Source organism: Anguilla rostrata, chromosome 9 (assembly GCF_018555375.3).
Source record: "Anguilla rostrata isolate EN2019 chromosome 9, ASM1855537v3, whole genome shotgun sequence".
In the NCBI taxonomy this organism is placed as follows: domain Eukaryota; kingdom Metazoa; phylum Chordata; class Actinopteri; order Anguilliformes; family Anguillidae; genus Anguilla; species Anguilla rostrata.
The window spans coordinates 5,769,734-5,792,860 of NC_057941.1; the positions used below are offsets into that span (position 1 = coordinate 5,769,734).

The window sequence follows — 23,127 nt, forward strand, 5'->3', positions numbered from 1 at the left end:
GGTAGGATAAAGATTTATTTATGTCATTATTGAAACAGACTGATTATGATGGTCAGTTTACTGAAACAGTCTGATTGACTATGTCTTTGTTGAACTGACTTTCCTGCATCAAACAAAATCAGGTGATTGCATCACATAAATATAATTCCTGGGGCATTTTCCTAATTATGGGTTTTGGTTCTAAATTCAGGAGAAAATTCAAATTTCTGGGCAATAAGGAATAGCCACTAACTTGTGTTCCTGGGTATGTTTCCCTTTCTGCAGTTTGAGGGAGTCACCGTCCTGTTGCAGATAAAAGGAAAACCCAACTAGTGGTCTATAGCTGCTACAGCTTCCCACAGCTCTTGTATTAAAGATGAGATTGATTCAGAGCAGTATTCATGCCAAGAGCTGCGGCAACAGAGCTTTGACTTTTATCTCAACTCAGTAAATAAGTATAGCTGGACCCTGCATTGGACTCTCCATGTGCAGTATTATGAGGGTTAAGATTTCACTGACAAACACAATTAATGGCATAGGCCTACTTTTCATCATAACGTGGGAGTAATATATGATTATGTGCACGCGCAAATCACAGTACCACAATAGTGGTGTGCTAGAAGTCTTTTCTAAGACTGTGAATATTTATTAGCAAATAGGTAAATACCTAATAGGTTTATTAGGTATTTACATGGCTATTTAAATGCACGGGCTACTACAAATCGGTATTGTGTTTCAGGCATCCTTGTTACACGAATTAATTTCACCCGCCATATTTTCATTCAAAAACTGTTTTTCTGTTCAGTGGGTATTGTGTGAGAAACTGTAGCCTACAAGCACCGCCTCTTCTATAAGAACTCCAAATAGGCTTACACAGTTAATTCATATTTACAAACTCTGGGCGGCGATTTGAGAAACAAATTTGCCCAAGGCATTTCTATTGGTTGAGTAGAAACATGATGACATTGAGTTGATCATAAAACTATAAAGCTCCCCTCTTGGTGACCAGGCACTGTGCAATAGCTTTAATTCGTGATAACCGAACAGAGCGCGCTTGAAACCTCGAGCCTCTCCGAGATTACTTTGAGACCATGAGTGAGGTAGGTTTTGACTTTATAAAGACGTAGCAATGATTGGCGAACAATATTAGCTCTATAGCGCTTTCTCATCATCCTAAAAAGGTTCGTATAGCCTTGATTTTCAGCGCGCCGGACAATGTTATACCTTGTATCTTGTGATAATGTATACGTCATGTCTCAGTATGTGGTAAAATAATTATGTTTTTTTTTTTTTTAAATGTGAGTTATTTAGCATCTTTATGGCCAGGTTTTATAGCCCGTTTTTCTGGCTTATCTCAAGTTTGCGGGCATTAGTCACAGATTACAAAGAGGATGCTGCAACGTCCATAAACTGATCATTTTACAGTTTGGGTCGATTTCTACCGGTGCATTTCAAGTCAACCGTCATTTAATTCTACTACTTGTATGCGTTGTCCGTAACTACGACCGGACAATACAAAAGCATCGTCCAGCAGGTAAATTAGTAAAATGGTTTAAAATTATTTAGATGTTCCTGCACCAAATGCATTGTATGCATAAAAATATAACTCCGTAAAAGCTGTATTCAGTATTTAGGAGACTGTAGAATCTATGTTGGGATTTGCTAGTGGACTGGTGAAATTCTGCTAAACTTGGTTGAAAGGCGTGCGCCTGTGCGCGCGCGGGGTGGACCGACTACTGGTGTTCATTTGAACTCTGATATTGATCGCAGAATGCGCTGCCTACATGACTTCTATTTTAAATCGGTTTTACTCCAAAATAGGAATCACTTTTTGATGGAAATTGCTATCAATAGATAATGCTGTTTGCAAGGATACGTACATTATGCTCTGTGTCATCTAACCAGAGAAATTTGTCATGGTTCTGACTGAGCCTATAGCGACTCTGGACGAGCAGTAAATACTACTGCCGTTTATTGCTTGGAATATATTATTTCTGTTTGGTTATCTCACAGTAAATTCGCTTATTGCAGTAGTGGTAGATAATCGCGTTCAAAAATGTTTAGAGGGTTTCGCGTGAAATATATTTCACCTGAGGATATAATGTCCTCCAGTGACATGAATGTAATCGTATGAGTTGTTTTGAGCGTTTAATTGTTGATGATTGAATTGATACACATTTCAAAAAATATGTTTAAAGGTATTCCACATTGGTAATGTGTATAATGCTATATCGATACGGGTAGGCATCGTGGTCAAAGGAGCTATGATAAATCAGGTTGAACAGTATTCATATGTCTGCAAGCATGTTAACATTGAATACTGTTTTGAATTACCTATAAAGCGATTTATTAAGCCTACTCCATTATTCAAAAATGCCAATTTTGATAAAAGTGCTGTGTTGCGTCAATGACAACAATTTTGCAGAAAGGACGCACAGAAACACATTTCATATTCTAACCTTTTCTTTTCATAGCTACATATCTCTTATCACATGGATCATGGTTTAGATGCAGAATGAAACACACATACTGTCTACTGTGGTTCTGTGTTAACAGAGCAAGTGGGCAATAAATAGTTTTGTCAATGAGTGAAACAACTTGGTCATGCAGAAGAGGTGTAGATCATTGGGATGTGAATGTCCATGGCATCCTTGTGGTTGGTGTGGCCCAATAGCTGTGGCCTGACCTTATTATGCATACCTGTTGGGTGACACCTCTAGGTACTCTCTCTTTAACATTTTGCAAGAGCAGTGTTCTCCTATGCTGCTTATTTCTTTAAAAAAAAGTCCAGGTTTCTTTGCCGTAGGCTACAGCACCAATTATTTTGTGAACTCTATCAAGTTGTGGATATTCCCTTTCTCTTCTAGCGAGAATATTTTCTCTGTTGTGTTGGCATGCCTGAAATTCTGGAACTGCACATATGACTTTCAGGACTAGAATCTCAAGCTTTGGGCATACTATTTAAGTGAATGCTTATTAGTTCTAATAACATAACATTTTTGAATACTAAATTCAAAGTCTAGTTTTTTATAGAATGTATTATTAATACACCATAGCTTTCTACTGTATTTTTCCGATATCAGATTGTCAACCTCTCTATCAGTCCCATGTGTCCCCTTGTGTCCTCGTCATTGCCTTGGGGTCAATGTTTATTGCGATGGGACTACCTGAGGACAACTACATTTCATTTCGTAGCATGTAGAGCACTGTCCACATGCTCCTTGCGAGCTGCGATGTATGCCAGCATTATGCTACTACAATTTAAATAAATAGCATTGCTTATAACGCCATCACATAGGTGAATATTAATAACAAATTCATTTGAAAGCATTTGTGGTATGGCAAACATGGTTTACCTTGTAGATTTAGATGTAGCAGATGATTTCCTATATTGAGTTGCTCTTACAGAAACGATATTCTGCTGTGTCTTGCTGAAGGATTGTTGCTTGCTGCAGTGTCTTGATCTTCCCAATGGCAGTGTGCAGTGTAATATCCCAAACATAGAGGGGTCCTGGAAATTAGTGGAAACCACTGGAAACCAGTGCTGTTGAAAATATTCATATTGTTGTAATGTGTGTCACTTCTGAATTTATTTATTAATTGCTGAGATTGTGATTTTAAGTGCTTAGAGATTCTGCTGTAGATTTTATATTGAACAAGGGGTTAGATAAATGACAGTAGTGTGGGAGCTATTTTTTTGATGAATTGTTTTTTTTTTTCCTTTTTAGCATTAGTGTCAACATTGCCCTCTCTCTTTCACCCTTGTTTGGTCTGATTTTCTGAGAAGGCAATGGTGTTTTGCTGGATATGTATATATAGTTAGCCTTTTACAGAGCATGACTGTTTTCAGTCAAAGTCAATGGGAGCTCCTGTTGCTTGAAATCCTGCCAACAGTGTATGAAATAGATGGGTTTGGTCTTCTGGGCTAGACAGTGGCCCACAATGCAACACATCAGCTGTCAGGCAAACATAACAGACTACATTACATTACATTACATTTAATTGGCAGACGCTTTTATGCAAAGCGACATACAATAAGTGCATACCGAAGGTCATTGGAACAACTACAAGACACAGGTCCGATAAGGTGCAATACTCATTTTGTACTAGTTATTCATAGCCATGAACACATTATCTCCAGTTCACACAGTGAACATTACTCTGACCTAACCTATGCTTAGTCAAACTAGGAGGCATTACAAGCTACAACATCAAGACAGTGATACAAGGCACAATAAGTGGTGGATGGAGGTACAAGTAACAAGTGGCACAGGAGGTACATGTGTTGCATGAGAGAGGGGAATTTAAGTGATATAAATGATCCACAGATTGGTGATAGTTAGTCCAGGTTTAGTCTGAAGAAATGTGTCGCAGGGAGTAGTTCGTAGTGGGACAGGGAGTTTGTTCCACCACTGGGGAGCTAGGGTGGAGAAGCTCCATGGTAGGGACGAGCAAGAACCCTTTACTCGGATGGCAGGGGGTGCAAGGCGCCCTGCTGCAGAGCAAAGTGGTTGAGCAGGCGTATGGAATTGAATCATGTCCTGTAAGTAGGCGAGGGCCGTCCTGTTAACTGCAGTGTAGGCGAAGGTCAGGACTTTGAGCCTGATCCTGGCAGCGACCGGTAGCCAGTGGAGTGACCTCAGCACAAGAGTGATGTGGTAGAACTTGCTTTCTTTGGCTTTAATTACAATTAAACAAAATTATTGGTTGCAAATTGGGAGGTGGAGGCGTAGAAGGGAGGTGGAGTGGTAAATAAATTGAGTGATATCCACCTTAATTTTTTTTAAACCACAGGTAGCCTAATACCTTTAGATGAGTATGCTTTATTACACATCCTTTTAGATCAGCAGATGGCAGTTGCCATTTCACTGTGGTCAGGGAAACTGGTTTCTCTTGTTGTATCGAGTTCTTCCTGTAGTTGTGGTGCAGTTTTACAAGACTTTATTTTGCTAGACACCACAAGATGCCTCAACTCCTGGTCTTCTCCTGGTCTTAACATATGTGATGATGAAAGCGGTGGAGTTCAGTTCACCCTATCACCCTGGCTTTGGCTAGCAGATCCAAGCTCAGCATGGCTGATTGTTGGGTATTCGGCACAGACACTCTCTGTGCTATCAGGTTAAATGTAGTGCGCCAGGCCAGACGCCAAGCTCAGCAAGACATCACACCCTTTTTTTTTGGGCATCCTGGGCACAGTGTGCCTGCAGGCTTGGTGTATGTGCTAACGCTGGAGGTGTTGGGCCAGGATAGCTGAATCCAGGAATCACTTAAATGTTGATCTCTTCAATGGTTTGCAGCTCCCAGTTGATATGCTTGCAGTTTGAAAAAGCAAGTATATCAACCATGCAAATATGTAGCTGTGTATTTTGTGCCTGTGTGGACAGTGTCTCATATATGTTCTCCATCAGTCTAAGTTTAAGCATAAGATAAGCAGTACCACACGTATGTATTTACATGTAAGTCCACACACACACACACATGTGTGTTGTTATCTTGTTGTTATCTTTCTGGTGTAGACCATCTTGCACACCATCTTGAATCACACTGTTGCATTGCATTACATTTATTTGGCAGACGCTTTTATCCAAAGAGACATAAAATAAGTTCATACCGAAGGTCATTGGAACAACTCCAAAATACAGGTCCAATAAGGTACAAGACTCATTATGTAACAGTTATCCATAGCCATGAACACACTAAGTCCAGTTCACGCAGTAAGAATTGGCAAAGTCAGAAATGTATGGTAAGTCAAACTAGGAGGCATGACGACGAGCTAAAACGTCAATGATACAAGTGCAATATAAATGCTGGATGGAGGTACAAGTGCAACATGGCAATGCTACAGGAACAAATTAGAAGGATTCAAGTGATAAGAGTTATCCTAGATTCGGTGTGCCTTCCATAGTGATATTAGTCCAGGTACAGTCTGAAGAGAGGTGTCTTCAGACCATGGAAGGTGGGCAATGACTGAGTGGTTCGTAGAGGAGCAGGGAATTTGTTCCACCACTGTGGAGCTAGGGTCGAGAAGTTCTGTGGCTGAGACAAGCGAGAACCATTCACCCGGATGGCAGGAAGTGCAAGTAGCCATGCTGCCGCAGAGTGAAGTGGTCCAGTTGGCGTTTAGGGTTGAACCATGTCCTGTAGATGGGCTGTCCTGTTGGCTGCAGTGTAGACCAGGGTCAGGACTTTGAACCTGAGCATTACTACGAGGACACAATGGTGAGAGAAAAGACTTGCGATGAACCTGGGCAGGATTCTATTTTGTGGAGTGGAACACCCTTTTGGAGATGAAAACACATCTCCTTGCATTTCACAACAGTCTCTCTCACCCAAACATATGGGACTGAACCAACATCTTGCCTGTTCCCTTGGGATGACAGTACATAAAAGCTCTCATTCAAGCTGTGCCCAAGTCTGTCCTACCTGAGACAATATTTTGTGGGATGAGCTCATTATTTCCTGAATTTATTGCCACAGATTGAACATGTTGCTGTTTTTTTCCCCAAGAAGTTTGCAAGATGCATGTTGGGTTTGAAATCCCTGTGCTTATGAAGATGATTTATTTTATTATATTTTTTGTTTTTTGTTGCTTGACTACAGTGGAAAATTAGAAATGCAGAAGCTGGGGCTAAGTCCAGCTTGTTGTTGTTGACACTGCAACAGATTTATTCTAAATGAGAATCAGCATGTTGCAGCGACCACATCAGTCATTGGTCACTGGGGCAATACTGGAGGTTAGGACTGAATGCTGATCTGCTCCTCAGTGGGCATGCGGCATGAGCCAACAGCTGCGTAAGCTTCAAGCAAAATCCTGATGTTACGTGCCATGTTTTTCTTTTGTGTGGACTTCCCTGCCTTCACCTGTCAGTCACCATCCACCAAGTCCCACCTTCACCAAGCCCCACCCTCCGTGTCAATTCTGGACAGCCAATCATAACTCGCCACATCTACTATAAAAACCCCACCTGTTTGTAACAATGGATGTCTGACTGTTTGCTCTGTGTTATGTCTTTGACTATGTATGTTAACCACTCATTTGAACTTGTCTTGTTTTATGTACACTTCCAAGGCTTGGGACAGGTAAGACTGGGGGCTCCTGTACATATGCCCGTAGGCTATGTTATGTATAGATTCAGCAGTCCTTAGGGGTGATTGCCAACCAATTGTGTTTCAGTCTGCTAGTTAGAGTAGATAGGCCTTTTGTTTGTGTACTTGATACACTAGATTAGTTTACTCTCTGGTTTAGCTAGCTTGTTTTTTTTGTTCTTTTGGCAACATCCAGCGTCCGTTGACCCTGGTAGTGTGTGTCTGGGTTGTTATATGTCTGGTAGTTTGTTGCACTGTTTTGTTTATCACAGTAAACACCCGTGCACTGAGTTGCTGCTTTGTCTGTGTTTTTTTTGTTGTTACCATATCTACAGCATTAACATCTCCCGGCCATTTAACATCAAGTTACATACCCCATGCACCCCTAGACCCATGGGGTCGTAACAGGAATGTGCAGGAATGGATGGAAATGTACCCTCTGCCAGGGTATAATAAATAAATAAATAAATAAAACAAAAAATAAAAACAAATTTCCTTCAGGGCAGCACACGTCAAGGTCACACTTTTGTCATCGAGTGGTAGATTAATTTCTGAAAGCACAAAAACCTTGGATTAGCAGGAAAGGGTGTCAATGAAAGACACGCTGACCTGAGCTTCCCAAATGTGGCCCAAATGCTGAGCCAGATGCTGCATCTCTCTCACATGGACACACTAATGGATGCCGAGATCAAAATTTCCCTTTACCTCACAGTTATGAGGGCAGGTTCTCTTTCCAAAAGAGGAGTCCATCTGTTTTTCTCAAGACTTTTATTTGGCACACACAGACATCATGCACATTTTTTTTTTTTTTTTTTTACCTAGCAGGCCATCTGTCTTCTCCTCTTAAAGCAGTGATCTCTCTGGCTGTGCTGTAGGTTCTCCTCTCAGCAAGACCGGGAGGCGGTGGGCTTCATCAAAACCTGAATGGTTCATTGCCTTCCAGACACGGAACCACGCTCCATAACCAGGGCCTCCCACGGATAGCCGTGCCCCGCCATTAAAAGCCTGAAAATGGATATTTGTTCATATTGACTGGGGGCTTGTAACTGCAGTGTTGAGACAGTGTGTAGTGAACTTAGTCATTCAATTTGTCACAGTTCTTTGTACACCCTGTACTGTCTACCTCATGCATACTTATAATCCTGTATAAATAATTTGCCCTGAGAAAGTGTATCCATGGTATATTATATATGTTACAGTGTACATCGTGAGCATATTAATCCTTCATTGAATGTAGTGCTGATATACATTTTTTGTTATCACAGAGGACTACTAACAGAATGTTGCCCTCCACAAGCCCATAAAGAATCAAGGAAATAATGAAACCGCGAGCCAGGAGACTGCAGGCAGTTCCAGAGAGACTCCTGTTCACCATCTCGTCTACTCACACGTCCATATTTAGCATTTTCATTAGAACCTGCCATACAAAGCTACGGTTGAAAGCAGAACAAAGAAGAGCTTCACCGGTCAGGAAAAAAGGTAGTGGGGAGGAGGATGTGCCAGGCTATGCTCTCAGCATAGTCCTGCTACAAGTCACGGCTGTGCCCGTTATGCAGTTGTATCCGAGCAGACTGCAAATGTGGGGAGAGTTGAGTTGGTTGCACACGCAAGGCTGATCCAACGTGGGCATCACCTTGCATTCCTCTGAATGCCCTCTCTTGGCATTCAAGATGCAATGAGTGACAGCCGTGAAAATAAAAAAGCCCCCCACCACAGTCGCACCCACACAGGAATTAACGCAGATTAGATCATGATTCATGATGATCGTCTATGATTACCCTCTTGCTACTGTATGGCTGTTAAATTATAATATACAGCCAAAGGCAGTTGGAAAAACAATAACTCCCTTCGGTTCCGAAGCACAGTAAGGGAAGCAAGGAGAACTGCAAACACCAGTTGGTACATCATGAGCTCATCTTTCCCAGATATGTGTTCTTAAAAGCTACCACATTTCCCATGAGTGCCAGAACTACACGGCATCTTCATGGCTCAGAACGCTGATTAAAGCCACAAGGAGATCAACATGTATGCAATTGACAGTTAATTATTTATTAGTTACACAGTGTATGTTTTTTAATTAGGTGAGGTACGCAAACAAACAACTTGTAATTGGGCCTTCGTGTAAGGGTGCTTGGAGAATACATTCATTTGTTTTGCAGTTTGTAGAATGTTAAGTCATAGTGAAACATTCAATCTACACTTAAATTTTGAAACGCCAGGACTATACTAAACTCACTAAACATTTAAGACTCAGCACAAACCTATATATATATATATATATATATATATATATAATTATGTAAAATCTGTTTGGCAGCATAAACCATTGTTTTATATTTAGCAGATGCAGACAATTGTGTTTTCGCTCATGATACTACTTGACATTGGATAATGTCATTGCTGATGCATGTCTGAGATCCACTGAAGTAAACTCATAGACATTTGAAACTCAACCTTCGCTTCTGCAGTGGAGAGGAGTGTGTGTGTGTGTGTGTGTATACATAATTGTGTATTCATAACATGACTGTATATCTCCAGTTATTAAGGCATGTCACACTTCCCTCTCCTCAGTAGAACATTATGCCTCTGGACTCAAGTCTGGAATGAATTCTGATGTGTACAGAAGCATTTTAACTACAGATGTTCAATGTCTCTAAACACGTGTCTGTTTGCTGGGGAGTTGGCAGACTGAATTATATGGTGTGTTTGTTTATTGTTTGATTACAAATCTGAATTTGTGGAGTACAAAGCCAAATCAGGAAAAATATGTCTTTGTCCTTAGCATTATAGAGCTCACTATATGTGTATTATTTCACATATTGCTCTCAACTAAGTTCCCATTTTAATGAAGTAGTAAATATGAATACTCTGCTGCAAGATAATATCCTCCCTGGAGTTTGTATTCTGATGCCTGGGCAATAGCATGCCCACGTACTGGACCACGGAGGTCTCTCAACATCAGTCAGATTATGAATAACAGTAGATCCACCCTGAAGAATGAGCCTCCCTCTCTTTCCTCCATATAGAAAAGTAAGCTCACAGGGGACCTCATGGTTGGCTTTATGGTGTGTGAGCTCACTTTTTCTGCTGCCCATCGCTGTCTGTTTGCTGGGGAGTTGGCAGACTGTGCAGTAGAGAATTTGAAAAGATTTATCGCATTCCTGAATGCCTGGGTGTTTTTCTAGCAGTAGGTACATTGTTTATTTTCAGAAACATTTTATTTTGAGTCACCTCAGCAGAACGTTTACTCTATTCAATCCAATTAAATTTGGCTATATCATTTCACACCTTCATTCGTAATACAACAATTGGCGTGTTTCTGAATGCTACAATTAGTTGTGACAGTAATGGCTTTGACATTGGCTCTGCTCATTACTTAAACCTTCATTTACGCACTTTCGTAAGCCATTGTAGGTAAGTGTCTGCCAACTTCACACTTAAGCAACACATTATTTTAAAGATATTACTGTCCAAAAGGTCAACTCCATGACAACTATACCAAATTAGAGATGCTGGAGAAATACCACATTAATGAAGGATATTTTCAAACAAATAAAAAACAAAATAAAAACAGGCTGAAACCTTCTGGACTTTCTGCAGTAAACCAGATTAGATATTTGCTTCGCAGTAGCCCTTATCCAAAACAAGTTGCAAAGCTAACCCCTTTGTGCAATTATACCACGTCACTTGAAAATGATGAACACAGTGAGTTTCATGAGTCAAAACAGTTTATTTTGCAGTAAAATATTTGGTTATTTTATGATTTAAAGCAATGCACAATTAAAATATTTTGGATATATTTGGAGACACTGAAGGGCACCAGGATACACAGCTTAATGTTTGCTTCGTAGATATTTTAAAGTTCCGCATATCACCCTCAGATTTCACATAATTGTGGTCAAGGAGTTTATGATTTAGGACATGTGTAGTTTTACCTACTACATGTCTGCAATCTCTGAGTATTTCATTTAAAACTGAAGGATGAACTTTATTTTTGCATTTTGCCAAGATAATTGCATTTGTGGAACCTTTTGGCTAAAACTAGATTATAATAATCTAAGTTAGTATTGTAAATGGTGCAACAGTCTTGCTTCATTTAAGTGATTTTCTATCTGTGATGCTCACATCTGGAGTTATAAAGCCTTAAATAAATAAATGGGTGAGGATTGGCCAGATTTGGCATCTGCATGAAGGGGTTAACTCCCCTCATCTGACATAGTACTCTTCTTAATTTAGTTAAGTGAATTTAATTAAGTTTCATTAAGTTTCAAGCTCACTTGTACAATGCTATCAATTAAAAGGATTTGATTTTAATGTATTTTTTTTGTTCTTTTTTGGGATTACAGAGACAAGGATCTGGACCTACAAGCGGGAACAGCAAAACAACTGGAGGACAAGGTAAACGATCTGATTTAAGGTTCTTTTCTGACAATTACAAAGAAAGAGCATTAAAAAAAAAGACATTGTGGCTGTTTATTTGGAGTACTCTTGATTTACTGCTAATCCGTATGAAGTGCACAGCTGGGTAACGGAGCACTGTTGGGAATTCTGGGAGTGTTGGCCACATGTATCAGCATGGAGATCAGATGAGATGTGTGTTACATCAGTCCGAAATTTGCCTAAATGCCCTGGCGAAGACCAAATAGCTGCATGTACAACAGCCATGAGCGTAACAGGAGAGCCTGCTGCTGTGTCTCAGTATTGTACTTCTAACTGTAGAGCAGTGGTCTCCAACCCTGGTCCTGGAGAGCTACAGGGTCTGCTGGTTTTTGTTTTCACCTTAAAATCAGCACCCAATTGAGACCCAAGACACCAGGTGGGTTGAGTTAACTGTGTAATCAACTGCTCTAATTAATTCATGAAGTTCAGAGTCACTATGAAAACCAGCAGACCTTGTAGCTCTCCAGTACCAGGGTTGGAGACCACTGCTGTAGAGCATCTGTAGAGCAACAGCAGTCTGCTTACCCCACCAAATGCCAGACCTGTGGTTGTTGTGGAAAGGGATATTCCTGCTGGTCCGGAAAAGAGCAGCTGGTCACCGTGCTGTAGAAGCACGCTGATTGAGATGATAAGCAGATCTGACAGACCAGTGCATGCACCCTGAATGAGTCTTGAAATAGTAGGCTTGACAATGATGGAGGGAAAGCCTCAGCTCCCTGAAGGTAGTACTGGTGGGTTGTTGCAAGGGCTTACTGTACACGTCCAATTGGAGAGCCATTTTGTTTAAAATATGGAATGATGGGAGTAAGGGAAATTGATTTATAACACATGTAAGCCTTATTCATCTAAAAGGTCTTTTGTGTGACCGTAAAGATAGGAGAGGGAAGAATGTATATGTTTAGCTGTTCAACTATCTTTTGTAAAGGCTCTGCCCTTGTCTATACTGCCTGTGGACACAAAGGCTGCAGCAGTTTCTTAGCAGTTGGTTAAGAATTCATAAAGCAATCAGTTGATGCAATCCCTCTCGCTCCAGCCTCAGAACCTCATTTCTTGCCCCTAACACAATGAAAAACAGCAGGTTAATAGTATCCAGCACTCTCAAAGGGCTCGCTCTCGCATAAATGGATCTTTAACCGGGCTGGTGGTTGCTGTGTAGCCAAATGTCTCATATAGTCAAGTCAGTTCTCATATAAGTTTGTATATAAACTGGGAATATGAATGGTTTGGGTTTAATCCTTAGGGTAATAATGCCTCTAGCTGTTGAATACAATTTCTGCCAGCAATATCCCCTGTTCCCTGTTCACTTAATTGTAGCAGTAAATGTGTGCTATTTTAATTGGAATGTGTACTTCTTTTGTTTTCTTGCTTCACTCATTTTTGAAGAAATCATCTGGGGGTTAATACATCAGCTCACTGGTTTACATTACGTCTTATGAATGACATTCACCCTATCATCGGAAAGCTGTGTGTACTCATGCAGATGATTGTAGTCTTGGCAAGCAATGCACGGTTTTGTTTATTCAGGAAATTGGAAGTGTTTAACTTAAGTGTCTGTCCCATGTCTGTTATATTTACAGGCAGGCCACTATGAGACATGCTCATCCTTTGTTGCCTTTCTTTCAGCTGCTCGCATTCAGTTGCAGCTGTAGCTTTTGTCATTTTTGACAGATAATGGATTTTCAGTAGGGCTTGGGTTATGTCACACACTACACAAAGTAAGGATCAGTCGTGTTTCTGCATTTAAAAAAAAAATGGGAGTCTGTCATGTTGTGATCTAACAACCCATGTAATTTAAACATTCAAACTATTTAAACATCCATGAGATGATTTACTATGTGCCCATATGTCTCATTTATGCAGCAATTTCATAAAATTGACCATGCACACACTAAGGATTTATAGGCTTTTCATTTTAACTTACAAAAACGTCCATCATATCCATGCATGTTCAGTCATGTGCTGTAGTTTTTATGCAGTTGCAAATAGGGTTTCTATAGGTATTTTAACCCTTGGAAAATAAATGATTAAAGTAAAGGGTTTTACATATTCCAGGATATATATATACCACCACATATATCCACCACATTTTGCCAATGTTCTAGCTCACATCACAACCGGTGCATGAACACAAACCCTGCTGAAGCTACCAATGAATGTTAGCATTACAGTGTGAAATATCCTCATTAGAAAATTCCACTAACCTATTTTAAGACATTCAATTTCAAAAATAACGTACATAACTGAAATATTTTGAGCAGTAACACTTACATATCGTCAAATAAATCTTATCTGTGTTCAGTAGATAGAGACAGAGACAGAGAATCAATGCTGGCATCTCCTCTCCTGGCTTACTCCAGATGGTCGATGGAATAACTCCAAAAGTGCAAACCATTTAGCCCCTTATATTTCCAATATAATTATAACAGTATTTGTTGTGATGCATTGTGGGTAATCATGTTCTTGATTTCCTTTTATGCAGATGCATCCAAGAAGGATGTCCCATCGGAGGATATTGACATTGACATGGGTGCCCCCGAGACTGAGAAAGCGGCTGTCGCCATCCAGTCGCAGTTCAGAAAGTTCCAGAAGAAGAAACATGAGAAATCCTAGGGCCAGCAGGGTGCTTCTGTCTCCCATCATCAGAGGGCGCTGTGGGGGCTCTCTGTTGCATGTCACAGTAATCATGCCAAACAGACTCGGGGAGGGGGCAGTGGGGGGTATGTCAGAAAAAAATGGTGCCCTATTTATCACTGACAACTTTGTGATAGATTATATATAATATACCTTTTGACTGCTGTATCACTAAATGATCATGGTCTGAATATAAAGATCCCCTCCCCCAACCCCGTTCTTACCTCTCTCCGAGCGCATTCGGATAGCGTGTGTACGGTACTGTCATTAGTTCTGTAGAAACCAAATTCTTTATTAGGGGAAATGCGTTTAAAGCTTACAGTAAGTTTGATGTGGTTTGGTTCTATTTTTCAGTGGCAGGTGTTATGTTTGGGATTTAACGCAAGGTTTTACGATGTAAAGTTGTTAGATAACATGCAATACTTCCCGTTTCAGAATGAACTTGCTGCTTGATGATGCGGTATGGAAATTAAGAAACAGGACTGACTGAGAAGTCTGTTAACTGTAGGCAAAGTATGTGACAGAATATTTTGTTCAGATAAACTGTTATATTGAGTGCTGAAATGGAATACTTTCTGTAATGCTGCGCAAGTATGAGGGTTCACTGGAAACTTGAAAACAGCCTTTTACTTAAAAAATATTCCAGGCAATAAGGATTCTTCCTTACTATCGTACTTACATTGACTACACATTTATGATTATTGGATTTAAACTGAATCTTTCATTTTGTTTACCCCAATGCATTATAGTTAGCAAGATGCTATATTATGCCACATTCATTCATGTGTGTAGCAATTGTTGTATTTATGTTGTGTCCATAAATATTATTCAGTGCCATTTTTTTTCACGTTAATTTTTTGATCGCGGGCTCTTGTGCTTGACATTTTAAATGGTTTAATCTTACACAATAAAAGACATCAACACCTTAGAAGAATGTATACTCAATAAATACTGGAAATGGTTACTCTGAGTGAGAGATTATTTATTTTGCGTAAACTACATATAAAGCTGAACCTTTTGAAATATTGTTAAATTTCCAGTCCTCATTTCATTAAAAAGTACCTTTGTGTCTGCTGTCTTGGCTTCTCTATAATTACATGCAAATATGGAGCTTCTGGTGAGTTGCACTGGCTTTTTGGGGAATTTATATTTGGGGACGGGGGCCATTTTGAGATCATAATTTACCAATTACTATTTTGTAATATTTAAATTTGCAATAGAGTGATTAGGGACCCTGATATTTATACTTTTACAGCGGCTTTAACAAAACCATCACCAAAGAAGAGACTTATTTGAGCCAATGGAGTGAGCTAAAGTGGTGAGCTCTGTGCAATGCATGAACCCCTTAATGGATATCATTGGGATTAGAGTGCTTTTCAGGTCATACCAATTCATATTTTCTTGTGAGCTGGCAACGCTCCTTAACCTGCACTACATTGATTCATCCCTGTGGTTTACTTAATGGCTTCTGGGGCTAACGAAATGTCGGTTCATTTTTGTGGCTCATATCCTACAGACAAATTCGGCAATGTAAGATGGGGAAGCAGGTTTATTTATTTGCTTGTATAAGAATGTTACTTAGACGAGTGTGACTCTAAAAATATGGCAGCTACCATTATTTCATATGTGAATATTCATGAATATTTATTCAACAAACAGTCACTTGTACGATATGTTGATACAATGATATATAGACTATGGTTGGTTTTTTGTTTGACTTGATGTGCATGATGCTCTGCTGAATTACGTTGGAGTTTGTGTAGATACAGATTTTGTACGACTGTAATAACTCTTTCCAGACCTAGTGAAAATGACAAAATTCTACCGGCAGTTGGCAGTGACATGAACAAATGTTTGTGTGGTCATACTACATCACACATTAGAGGTTTATTATGAAAGCATAATCTGGTCATAGATAAAATTAAAATGCAAATCTGCAAGTGCATGTTGTTTTCATTCAATGTGTGCATTCGATATGTGGAATTTGCACGTTCTCCCTGTGCTTACATATGTTTTCTCTGGGTACTCTGGTTTCCTCCCATAGTCCAAACACATGCAGTTTAGGCTAATTGGAGACTATAATTTGCCTGTAGGTGTGGGTGAATGTGTGTGACCTGTCCTGTCCTCTTGCCCAATCCATTTTGGGATAGGCTCTAAACATTGTCACATGTTTAGAATTAAACCAAAAGCATTATCATTATCACGGGATAATAATAATAATATCTCACCTTATGAGCATGTTTGATTTGTGACCTCAAGGGCTCCTGCTTAACAGTTACAGTAATGTAATGTTGAGCAGTAGTGTTGTAGCTGTAATGTGGCAGTAGTAAGCACAGAATAATTAAGCAGTCCAAAAAACTGATCTCATCTCAAGATACAATCAATGTCTTGCCATCTGTGTCTGCTTATTTCCAGGGCTAATCAGATGCTGCTTTATTTATGACTGCAGTTAATAAACAGTGGAGTGTGGGAGTAAAGTAAATCTCCACAGCCATGCTTAATTTGTTGTGTACTTTGGAGGAGGCCAGCGGATACAGTTGTCTTGCTGAGTAATACATTTCCCTGCACACCCCAGCACCCATGCTGGAAATTTAGCATCATAAAAGCAATTTCAAGTATACCGTAAGAATTCCATGCCTGAACCTCAAAGGTGACATGCTGAAAGTTTCATAATCAATACCGCAATTGGGAGTTCCTTTAAGGGGAGTGCAAAAGTCAGTGGCTAAGGACTTCTGGTAGTGGCTTTTTTGTATTGTGAAAAAAGTTCGGGTCAAGGTGAACTGTGGTTTTTCAACCTTCGTTCAACTGTGTTAAAATCTGATCATGTCTGACCACAGTGACCATCCTAAAGGAGGCATGTGTCATTGTGGTTCTTTGGGCACCTGAAACACTGGTTTGAGGTTTGAGCTTTGTTTTGTTGGCATGAGTCAAATGAGTGATCCTGGCCAATAAATTTTTTTAAATCTTTGAAACTCTGAAGTTTCCCAGAGTCATACTTCTATACTGTAAGATCGCTTGGTTTCACAACAAAGCATTTGTACCCTAATGCAGGGCAAATCCCAGAATAATTTATCTTGACTTGTCATTTGTCTTGCACTCCCCCTTCCCCCCAGCCCCAGGATGATATTGGCAGCATGAAAGGGACTATGGGTGCGTGGGTGTGATGCATCATTTAATTAGATTTGGAGTGCATCACCACTGTGAGCCGTACGAGGGTGTGATTCCTATTCCCATCGATGCAGCATGTCTGTGATGTGATGCTCTCCTTTTTGATGAGCTGTGAAACCGGGCCTGAGGTGCTACAACAGATGGAGAGGCAGAGCGTCTGCCGCTGTTGGCGAATGCTCAGCTTGAGGTAAATGTCACAGTCCACACAGGACTACAGCACAAAAGGACAGGTGCTATGGGGGCTCTCCTTCCGTTAAGGCCCAACGTTTGCATCCACTCAATATGAAGATAGATATAGATATACTTTTTTATTGGACCCCGTGGGGTAATTTGACCCATCCTAGTTACTTAGGAGCAGTGGGCAGCTGCCTCTCTGTGCTGCGTCCGGAGACCAACTCCAGTTCTGAGGCCAGTGCCTTGGTCAAGGGCAACTGCAGGAGCGCACCTAACATGCATGTCATGAAGACAATCACATTGTTTCTGTGTTTGAAAGATCAACTCATGTCTTCCATGGACCACTCATTTTAACTAAAAAAAGAGCACTGGTATTGACAGCAGACATCTTCAGCAACAACCTGCCTGGAGATGCTATTGAAACAGCTATTGATACGAGAAAATAGCACCTCTGCATGTGAGGAGAATGCTGAAAATCCAAGATCTGCAGGCATCTTCTCCTTGAGTTTCAGTGAACCTGAGCTTGTACTGTACAGGGCTTTGCACCTTCCTCCTTGTCAGGACTACAAGTATGGTGTCACATTGAAGGTTTAATGTGTGCATACAGATACACACAATCACAACAAATGTATGGATAAATAAATTAATACATTGGATCTTTATATTTGTATAACTTCTTAAAAACACAACAAATACTCTTTATGCAAATTGTCCCCTTATTTCTATTTGTTTTTTTGTGTTCAAAATGCCGTATTACTTGACGGGAGGGCAATAAATGCAAGCTTCATATCTTGAATGGGAATTGAGTCCATATTGCACCTAAAATACAATATTATCAGCTTCCTTGTGAGGGAGAAATTCAACTGAAGTGACTGGGCAGAAGTCATTGTTTTTTTGTCACACTGTCCCCTGGTGACAGAAAGGAGTCCATATGAGACCTGGTGTCATCCTGATCTCTTCCCCCTTCACAAATATAGATACTTCAATTATTACGTGTATGCCATATAGCTACTGCTGAGAACAACAGTCAGAATAATCATTTTAAGATTGTCAAAATGCCCTTTCATATGATGTTCAATCCAGGAATGCTAAAATCTGGAATGTTAAGGCACTGTAATGAAATAGCACCAACTGTGGATAAAACTAAACTGCAAAGTAGCAATGGAGCAACCTTCTCTATTATTCATAATCAAATTAAATGTCTTCTTTCCAATAGAATTAGATGTCAGGTGACTGACAGGCAGTGACTAGCCTATCACAGCTCATTAAATGAGAATGGTTGCCCTTACAGGGCACAAACAAGGCGTTTACACAATCTACAACATTATGTTTGTGTGTTCGCCTATGGTCATCAAGAGTGGGCAGAGCATGCAGCCCCTTTCCCAAATTGTTAATTATAATGACTAAATAGAAATACAAGCATGAGCTTGAATTTAGCCAGAAAAACTCTGGTGCAAATAACAGCAATAACAGTTTGAGCCCACAGCCAGCAATATTAAGAATATGTGTACTTATTTTTTCAAAGTTATCTGTTTGATTGTCATGGTTTTTCCTTGTAGAGGAAAAGCAGTGCAGCAGCAATAAATCGCTGGAGACATATGGGCCCCATGGAGACAACTCACTGTACTGCAAGCATGAAGTCCATACCATCAAGAACTTCTTTTGAGAAGACCATTAGGGTACGGATCTCACCCCAGGCTAACAAATAACATTTACTGCACAGTCAATCCATCTGCTGTAAGTCATTACTGAATGTATTAGGGCCTGGGTATGGCATTCTCAGCATGCTCACAATACTAGTTACACATACTTTAAAGACCAATCTGTCCAGTGAGATTCCCTGCTTTTATTAAGTACAAGAGGAGAATGGGGGAAAAGGAAAGATCAAGGGAGGCTCCATTTTCAAATCAAAACCAGATGTGTGCAAACATGACTAAGGACTTTATTAACCAAATAATTTTCCCTGTAATTTCCACAAATAAAAGTGACTTCTCATAATAATAATAATAATAATAATAATACAATTTATATAATTTCATAGTGTGGCAAAAAATTTAGTTGTCTAGGAATTATTGTGATAACTATAATTACTATTATTATAATTATTATGATAAAGATTTTGCATTCAGTCCCCATGCAGTCATAGGCAGGTGATTTTAAAAGATAAATATCTGAAAAGATTGGACAAATTAGAGAATTTTCTCACACAGTTCTTCCAGTTTCCTCCTATAATAAATCAATATATTCCAAACTGACAAACAAACTTACCATCAACCAGCTCCCTCTCTGGAAAAAAAATGATGAAACAACATCCTTTCATATCATACTTATGCCACTTCCTTTCATTTGGTTTATAGATTTTATCATTTTGTATAGCAATGTAATTAATATTTTTATAATCATCATCATCATTGCATCATCATCATAATCCTCAACATAATCATCTTTATAATATCAATATTTTTTCTCTCTTTATAAATAAATTATTTTAGCAGTTCTTGCATGGAGTAATTTCAAATAAACAAATTCTCAAGTAAAAACAAGAAAGAAAGAAAGAAAGCAAGAAAGAAACAAAGACTATAAGTAACCCGTCCTTTTGGAAATCGGAAACATATATACAAGAGTCTGTGTGTTTTGTGTGTTCTTCTCCAGCGAGCTCTTGTTTGTGTCTGCAGTCCCGTCCATGCTCTGTGTTATACCAAAGTGTAGGATTTTGCGTACGGGTTGTTGCTCTGTTTCAGGTGTCCTCTGGAGTCCAGGAGGGACTCCTGGGAGCTGCTGAGCTTGGCGGCCTGTGCCAAGTCCGTGCCCTCGCGCTGGGGCAGTGTGGAGGCAGTCCCTGGCTGCCACTGCTGGGCGTCCCTGCTGCTTGCGGGGGCCTCCGTGGGCGTGGGCTCCAGGATGGCAGGCCGCTTGAGAGTGCGGCTCTTCTGGGGCTCCAGACACCCCTCGCGCCCCGCCCCGGGGACGCCGCGGTTTAAGAGGAAGTCCATCCGGAGATAGGGGGGCAGGTGCACCAGCTCGCCTCCTGGAAGGGAAGCAAGAGCATGGGATAAAAGCACTGCTCCAGCGGCAGACAGTGTAAAAAAACTCAGGAGGAAAACTTTTGGCTGTTACTTTTGAACCAGTTTGACCTAGAGTTGTGATTATTTGTTTGAGTTCTGTTGAATTTTATGAAAAACAGTTCTTAAGCATCTCCTCCTTGACTGGATCACCAAAAATGTGTCCAATCATTTATATATTTAGCCCCATTTATAAAGCTTAGTCAAATAAATGGACAGCATGAGGACTTATATGTATAGCTCTGAAGGGAATTAAATTATGAAAGAGTGAAATGGTGAAAAGGCAAACCCTAGAATGATGCTAGAATTAGACAATGATCAGTATGTGCCACTGATAAGCCTTTTTGTTTTAGTATTTAAGTCCAATGTTTATATTTATAACCTGATGTCTGAATCCAGCATCTCTTCAGCCTCTGTTCACATAGTTTCCACCCACCAGCATCAAGGAATGATGCACAATGTAATCAATACCTCTGTGGTAAACATTTATGAACTGAAACCAGTGAAACACCCTATGGCTGCCAAACTATAGAGAGCAGGAACTAACAAATGCCCCATAATCGATTTTTTATTTTATTTTATGGGTTGGATGCACACTGCATTGTTTTTGTGTCATTGCTTACGGTATTGACAGGGGCTTGTGTGCTTTTCACTGTATTGGCCTGGGACATACAATGACATGTCTGATCAACACTGCCCAAGGTTAGGCATGTCTGTGTCCTTATACAATAAAGATATTGGGATGTATTTATTGTTGTCAAATCAAGTATCACAAGAGAATTGTCACTTACAATGTACAAGCATTCAATAGTCAATGTGCATTTCATTTTAACAACCTCTTAACCATAAATACAGTACAGTACAATCAAAAACAGACCATTACAATGGCCTCTTTTAAATCTTTCCGTCTCTCTAATGGGTTAAAGGGGCTAATGTGCACGTGGGCAGAGTGGATTACCACTGTGACATGCCGCTGTCATTCTTAATTCTTGACCCACTGTGATCTGACTGGGTGGAATTTCATTCCACTCCATCTGTGCACACACACGGGGGGCTTGACGAGGTCACCCTCAGCAACACCTAAACACCCTGTCAGAGAATTTCTGTGCACTGCATAAGGTAGGCACATCTAACATAGTACTTACCATTATTTAATTTACAAAAATATATAATATAATTTACAAATTAAACATTTTAAATATAACAATTATAGTAAGTGACCTCAGAGGATTATCATTAATGTAATACAAAATAATATAATAATTTTACAATGTCCTGAGAGTCAAAATCAATTTATTATTTATTAGCATTAGCACATTAAAGCGAAGTACACCAATTCTGAAACTCGTGGTTTTCCTAAAATGGTCATTCAGGACACATAAATGCACTGGACACAGTCATTCACACACTCCAGATTCATTCACAGAACTCCTGATATTCTCAGTGAGCGAAGTGATTTGGCCTACTTGAACATGAAGTCAGGTGAGAATCAAAGACATAAAACCACAGACAGTTGAGAACAATGCCTTTGTGCTATTAGTACATTGGAAACCGCAGAACTGAGCACTTTCACAAGCCACAGGTGTTACAGTAACAGCCAGCTATTTCTAATCTGGTGCGATGTTACAAACACACTCCCATAGGAAAGCAAAATCCAAGAAGAGATCTCATAGTTGTTTCTTTCATTTCTCCTATACACAAATGAGCTATTTTTAATACTAAGGTGAGACCAAAGGCTTTTTCTCCTACTTCTCAAATTCAACTCAGGAGAAACAACCACATATAATCGCATTTATGTCTTACTCTGATCAAAACAAGAGATCTCTAAATGATCTTAAATAAGTCTAATTTAAGTCTCCTGAACATGGGACCATGAGATCAGAGAAAGAGCTTAAAGAAAACTCAGCTATGACTCTTAGGATCTCATGATTCTTCTCAAATATGTCTCAGATTTCTCATAGTGACCTCATGAGAAACAACCGCATCTCAATTCAATATCCATTCGTCTTACTGAAGTCTCAAATTCATTCATTCATTATCTCATCTTTTCTCCTAAGGGGGGGTTTTAGGAGCAACAATTCAGATTGAAGTGATCTCAAAAAGATGTACAGTTGAGATCTTACCGCTTTCTTAAGAGTTAAAGAAAAGACTGTCCTGAGCAAAAGATTTTTGGTGACTGGCCACGAGTCACAACACCCTCTCTCCAAGATGGAGTCGTGACCGTGCTCTTCCTGTTGGGATCTGTACCGCCAGTTCCGCCACGTCAGAAACGGCAGGCCACAACACGCCCGCGCTTCGGCAGTTCAACTGCGAGGAGTCAGCCGTACAGCATTGGTTCGCATGCCAGATGACCTCACGAGGGCTTGGTGCCCGCCAATGTTGGCGCAATAGAATGAGGTGGCATCAGCGACTCCCCAGTTGGATTCGCTCACTCACCAGAAACAGATCTAATCAATTTTTTTGTGAGCAGTCAAGCGTTTCAAGTACACCGTCCGGTAGAAAGATAAACTAATAACTGTACACAGTAGGCCAAAAGGGCACGGAGGTCCAAAAGTGTGGAAGTATACAGGAATGTGTGAGCTCTGTA

The 23,127-nt window shown here is 40.0% G+C and overlaps 1 protein-coding gene and 1 long non-coding RNA gene across 2 annotated transcripts in view; one reads left to right on the forward strand and one right to left on the reverse strand.

Moving 5' to 3' along the window:
• Positions 1–1,072: 1,072 nt before the first annotated feature.
• LOC135262753 (uncharacterized) lies at positions 1,073–14,043 on the forward strand. The gene is made up of 3 exons (XR_010332313.1): positions 1,073–1,160; positions 11,412–11,463; positions 13,985–14,043. It is a non-coding gene; the product is annotated as an uncharacterized LOC135262753 (long non-coding RNA).
• A 5,261-nt stretch (positions 14,044–19,304) lies between these two features.
• Positions 19,305–23,127, reverse strand: part of LOC135262755 (cell adhesion molecule DSCAM-like) — a 104,484-nt gene continuing 100,661 nt past the window's right edge. The window contains exon 33 of the mRNA XM_064349943.1: positions 19,305–20,506. Coding sequence (XP_064206013.1) covers positions 20,172–20,506 — 335 coding nt within the window. The 3' untranslated portion in view covers positions 19,305–20,171. The remainder of the gene's footprint in view (positions 20,507–23,127) is intronic.